General features: G+C 64.1%; 1 protein-coding gene across 2 annotated transcripts in view; it reads right to left on the minus strand.

Moving 5' to 3' along the window:
• FRMD8 (FERM domain containing 8) overlaps positions 1–5,917 on the minus strand; it is a 29,588-nt gene that overhangs the window by 9,823 nt on the left and 13,848 nt on the right. For both annotated transcript variants that reach the window (XM_015569062.1, XM_006771588.2), the window contains 6 exons: positions 4,541–4,642; positions 4,218–4,276; positions 3,939–4,105; positions 2,886–3,104; positions 1,491–1,614; positions 598–741 (listed from right to left, as the gene is read on the minus strand). In XM_015569062.1, coding sequence (XP_015424548.1) covers positions 598–741; positions 1,491–1,614; positions 2,886–3,104; positions 3,939–4,105; positions 4,218–4,276; positions 4,541–4,642 — 815 coding nt within the window. The remainder of the gene's footprint in view (positions 1–597; positions 742–1,490; positions 1,615–2,885; positions 3,105–3,938; positions 4,106–4,217; positions 4,277–4,540; positions 4,643–5,917) is intronic.

The following is a 5,917-nucleotide window of genomic DNA, read 5'->3' on the forward strand; positions in this document are numbered from 1 at the left end:
GTTGGCTGCAAAGGGTTGAGGGACGGGAAGGGAGACTCAGAGTGGAAAGCCTGCAGGGTCTAGGGGCCCCAGGCGGGGCAGGCGGCTGTGGGATGTGCGCTTTCAGAGAGCCCCTGGGCGCTGTTACCTGCAGAGGGGCTGAGAGGACAGGTGAGAGGAACACCATCCTGACGGGCCCTGTGGGAGGGCAGCTCCCCATGAGGAGGGGAGGGGCGAGTTGGGGGGGAGGTGGAAGACCCGGTGCTGAACGAACTGGACAGTAGATGAAGGTGCTACAGGTGCAGAGGGCCCTGACCTTTCTGTGTCTGCCCCCCATCTCAGAGCAGTCAACCCTCAGGGGCCTCAAGGACAGAGGGAGTTGGCAGGGGCGGTCGCACAGCACTGGGAAGCCCTCAACACACAGCCGCCACCGGTGTCACTCCGGACCAGGCCCAGCTAACTCGCGAGGGTGGCTCCAGGCCAGCAGAAGCCAGCGCCCCGGTCCCCTGGACCTCAGTGGCCTTCTCAGCTCCTTGCCAGCCTGGAGCCTCCCATAGGCTGGGACCCCTTGAGCCGAGCCTCCCCCGGCCCCACCCCCAGTGCAGGCCACCCCACTACCTGCTTGGAGTAGATCTTGAGCAGCTTGTTGACGGGGGTGCCCTCATTGCTGCCATCGAACTCCAGCCACAGGACGGACTCCTCCTCCTCGGGGGACGTGTGGTCCCAGGAGAGCTCCTGGAAGCGCAGGCCCAGCAGGACGTGCTGGTCCGGGAGAGGCAGAGCTTGGGCCCTGGGCAGAGGCCTGCTCCCTGCCCCACCTGCCTCGGCGCCACCAGAAGGGGATCCTGGCTGTTTAACACTAACGCTGAGTCTGAATTCGTGAGTTTCTCCAGGGAGAGGGGTCCCTGCTTCCATCAGACCCCGGAAGGGGGCGAGTCCAGGGCGGATGACACCCTAACCACAGTGCGTCTCTCCAGTGGGCCAAGCCCAGCAGGGCAGTAACGTGAGGGAAGAGGCGAGGGGGCGGGGGACCCAGGAGGTGGCCGAACTGCTCTGTGGCTGCGGAGGGGCTCCTGTGCAGGTGTAGAGAAGCTGCCCACAGGGCGGCTGCCAACACCCCCTTCTCCACAGGCAGCCAATGCAGGTGAGAGCAGGACTCCGACCGCCCAGGAGGGCTCCTGGTCGTGGGCATTTCTGGAAAACCAGCAGCTGGTCGCCCACCATTGGATGACAGAGTCCCTCCCGTCAGAGGCCTCGTCCCAGCTGCAGCCTCCCTGCCTGGGAGCCACGGCCCCGCACACCAGGCTGACCCAGGGCAGACCCAGAAAAGCCCGCTGGATGACAGTGAAGCGCAGGGACATCCGAGGGAGGGAGGGGTCCTCTCGGACAGGCCACCCACCCTGCCCCAGGGCCAACCGCAGGCCCAGGGAAACCTGGAGGCCTGGGTAAGGACCCCACTCCCCTCCTCGCCACTGAGACCCCAGGTCCCACCGCAGAGGAGCCGGAGGTACCTTCTCCCTGTTGTCGATGACATGCACACCCTCCAGACTGATGGCCACAGTCACCGGCTTCCGTCCGCCCCGGTGCAAAAAGCTCTGTGCTGGCTTGTCGACCTCGCCGTGGAAGAAGGCACACCTGGGGGAGGGGAGTGGGGTCAGCCTGCCCCTCCAGCACCAAGCAGGCGGCTCAGCGTGTGGTTCCTCCGCCAGCGAGTGCTCTGGCCAGGCCCTTCGGGTGACTGAAGGCTGAAGGGAAACGCGCCCCAGGGGAGGACGAAGGCTCGGAGGTGCTGGCATTGGAGCTGGTGTGCAGGACGGGAGGGGATGAGCGGGCAGGAGGTGGAACTGAGCGGCACACAGAAAGGGCACCACAGGCAGAGGGCAGAGCGTGAATCCAGGTGTGGACAGAGCAGGTGATGTAAGGGAGCCGCCAGGAGCCCGAGGACCAGGGCTGAGGCTGCTGGAGGTGGTCAGGCCGGGTCAGGGCTGGGAGAGCCCCCGCCCCTTCTGCAGCAGAGAGAGGTCAAGGCTGAACCTGCTTGGGGGCCACGAGGGGCAGGAACTGCCCAGGGAAGCAGCTTCAGGGCTTGACCCGGAGAAGGGGAAAGGGTGAGTGGCCTTGGGATGCCACCCACTGAGCTGCCAGCCTCTCCCTCCTGCCCGCCGTGTCCTCTCCGTGCCTGTGGCTGCCCTGGCCCTCCCCTCTTGCCCTTGGCGAAGCCGGAGTCCTGGGTAGTCCCACCTCTGTGACTGGCGGCACTGGCACCGTGGGCGGGACTGAAGACAAGCGCTCACCACCTGCAGTTACTGAGCAGCCTCCATCAGCCCCGCAGTCTCACGTCTGGGAGACTTCACGGGCCTGGCCGAGGGCTGGGGGAACTGAAGCAACCAGAAGAGGGGCCACCCGCCACCCTCAAGTTTTCACTCTACTGGGCCACCGTATCAGCACACACTTCCTGTCACCGAATTAAAAACCTTCTGTCCCCACCGCACGCACACACTGCTCACTCCACAGCACGGCTCCTTGGGAAAGCTGGCTACACTCACTCTCCCCACCCGCTGCCTCCTCCACGATGCTGGGGCCAAGGACAACTGTCAGCCACACAGGACATGTCGAGCTTGACCTTGAAGCAGCAGCATGGGAGGCTGGTCCTTGACACCGCCCTTTGCTTGGCTTGTAGAGACCCTCCCGCCTTGCTGGCTGGGTCCTCCTTCCGTCCACACTCACCTCCTTGACCGTCCCTCTGGGTCCCTGATTTCAAACACCATCCACGTGCTGATGACTCCCCAGTTACTACCAAACTCTAGACCCAGAAACCAAAACCCGACTCGGAACAGCCACCTGGGTGTCCAGCGAGCGTCTCGGACAGAGGAGACCCAGGGCGTGGCTGCTGGGGCGGTGCTCACCCGTAGTAGGGAAGCTCGTGGCACTTGGTGAGGTAGGCCTGGTAGTGGGTCCTCAGCGACGCCTCGCACTCGCTGCTGACGGCTTCCGTCACCTGGCGGTAGGCGCTGAGCAGGCCCTGCTCGCTGGCGCCAGCCCTGGCCCCACGGCCTCGGAGGGCAGCAAAGAGCCCGTGGCCTCGCTTACACAGGTGGGCAGGGAGGAAGGAGTCCAGCCTCTCCCTGGGGAGGAAGGAAGATGAGGCTCAGCAGGAGGCTCCGTGGCTGACGTGCTCATGGAGGGGAGGGCAGACACGAACTGCCCAGGGATCCCACTGCTGCCACCTCAACAGCACACCCGACGGGCGAGAGGCCTGAAGGAAAAGTCGGGAGATGAAGAGAAGAGCCCAAACCAGGCCCGCCCCAGAACCGGGCTGGGCGGGAGGGTTCCACACAACGTCTGGGTGTGTGTAAGGAAGATGTGGAACTAGTGGAACTTTCACAACCAAAAATGGTCCAAGCGACCCAGAGCTACCTACCAATGTTTTATTCTGCCAAAGAGGGATGTAAGAAAACGCCAACCTACAATCCATGGGTGCAGGTGCGTGAGAGAAAGCGCATTTGCACTTACTCACAGGGGAAGGAATCTGGGCGTGACTGTGTCCCTCCCACCCCGGGCAGCCCAGCGGCTCCAGGCCGCACACGGGTGGCTCTGCGTAAGCCAGAGCTGGCCTCGGGGTCTGCGCGCTGAGCGCCCTCGCCAAGCCTCGGCTTCCCACCTGTGACCTAAGGACGCTGGTGTCTGCACCCACGGAAGGGCACTGGCACGTGTCAAACAAACATCCCTGCAGCTGTCGTTTCTGACGAGGAGGGGAGGGTCCCTGCTGGGGCTTCCAGAGGACCACACAGCCCAGCCATGGGGGGGGAGGGGGGAGAGGCCCAGCCAGCGTCAGGGCCAGCCCTCAGGCTGAGGCTTCCTGACGCCAGGACCCTGCAAGACCTAAGACCAACTGTAAGCAGGATTCTGGGGCGACCCTCCCACCCTGCGCCCCGGCCTCAGGCCACGCTGGCCTTCACCTCAAGGTGCAGGCGGTGGGCTGGCCAGGCTGGAAGGGCCCGAGCTGCACGCGGCACACCAGGGCGCCCAGGGCCTCGCAGTCCTCCAGGTCGCAGGGGTACCGTGCCGCCAGCACGTTGCCCTTGGCCTCCTCGTAGAGCAGCCGCAGGACCTCCTCGTCGTGGATCTGCGTGGCAGGGAGGGGCTGCTCAGCTAGGTCAGGGCCCGTGTCCAGGGATCTAGGGACAAGGGGAGGCTAGACACAGGGCACCAGACCTGCCTGGGGTTCGCGGCCTCACCTGGAGCTCCCGCCGCTTTGGGAAAAACACGTTCCTTCGGAACTGCAGGGAAGGCTCGTCTGGGGGGAGAGGCTGGGGTCACTGCCCAGCCCTCTCCGGACTGGCCCGTCCCCGACCCCCTGGCTCTCCAGCCACAACTGAGGAAGCCTGAGGGCTGTGCAGAGTGGGGTGTGGCTGATCTCGACAAGCTCGCTGACCTCCAGCCCCTCCTCTCCTGGGCTCCCTCAGGTCCCCGGGCTCCGCTGCCAGGAGAGGCGGAGGGGCCTGGGAGCCGGTGCTTCAACCCAGGTGGCCCTGAGGCGGGGCCGCAGGAGCGCGCTCACCTGTGGCCACATCGTCGTCCGGGGCGTCGGTGAAGCGCAGCAGCAGTTCTGGCCACTGGCGGCCCAGCTTGTAGGGCTGGTGCTTGGGCTTCAGCTGCACCTCTGCGGGCGAGAGGGAAGCGACGGTGCAGCCTCTGCCAGGGCGGCGGCGGAACAGCGAGTGCACGGCCCGGGGCACACGCAAGCACACAGCGCACCTGCCGCCCGCCCCACACGCAAGCCAACTGCCACCCGCCCCTCCGCAACATGATGGAGTCACAGTCAATGTCAACAGAGCAGGAACTAAAAGTCCAGAACCATTTAGGGGCACGCTCTGCAATGCCCCATCTTCATTGCATCCAGAGAGAAAATGCGGCTCAGAGCGGTTAGGTTGCTTGTGCAAAGCCATGCAGCAGAGGCAGCCCTTGCCTGTTCTCTACCGCTGCCAGGGTAGGCCGAGCCGAGGCTGCGCCGAGGGCAGGTGTGGGTGGCAGTGCAGATGGACCTGGCACTGCCATTAGGAAGCAGAGCCCGAAGCTGGTAACTGAGAATCCAGGGGCTGCCCTCCCCTGGCCCTGGCAGAGCCTGGTCTCCCCCACAGCCCCCACCTCCAGCCTCTCCCCGGGGAGCTCCAGCTGGCCTTCCGACCTGCATGCCAGGCCGCCCAGCTCCCCTCATCCCCTTCTCTCGCTCCCTCTCCCACTCAGGCCTCTGTCAATCACTTGAACATTCCCAGCTCGATCTGGACTCACTGAAGCCCAGAGGGACGGGGCCACCCAAGGCCATCGGAGTTAGTGGCTGAACCAGAACAGAGCTCTGCCCGCTGAGCTTCCTGCTCCACAGTTTTTATTTATTTATTTAAATATATTTTTATTGATTTCAGAGAGGAAGGGAGAGGGAAGAGATAGAAACATCAATGATGAGAGAGAATCACTGATCAGCTGCCTCCTGCACACCACCTACTGGGGATCGAGCCCACAACCAGGGCATGTGGCCTTGACCGGAATCGAACCTGGGACCCTCAGGTTTGCAGGCTGTCACTCTATCCATTGAGCCAAACCAGCTAGGGCTTAGATTGTTTTCTTTATGTGAAAGGAGCCTTCGCTGCTGAGAGGAGTCAGGTTGGGGAGTAAATGGGTGGGAGAGAGATATCTTGGGTCCCACTGTCCAAAAGGCAACTGGGCATCCGTGAGTACTCACCCGCTCTGGGGGTGGGGCAAAGGTTCTGAGGGCCGAGTCAAAGCTCAAGTGGCCTTTCAGTCTCCCTCAGCCCAGCGAGGGAACAAAGTGGGCACTGACTTCGTGCGGGGGCCTCTTGCCACCCTCCTCCTGCGAGGCAGGTCCCCAGGGCGACCAGGCCGCAGGGCCACACAGACGGTCCATTCACGTCCGTGAGGG

The sequence above is a fragment of the Myotis davidii genome, unplaced genomic scaffold, assembly GCF_000327345.1.
Source record: "Myotis davidii unplaced genomic scaffold, ASM32734v1 scaffold425, whole genome shotgun sequence".
Lineage (NCBI taxonomy): Eukaryota > Metazoa > Chordata > Mammalia > Chiroptera > Vespertilionidae > Myotis > Myotis davidii.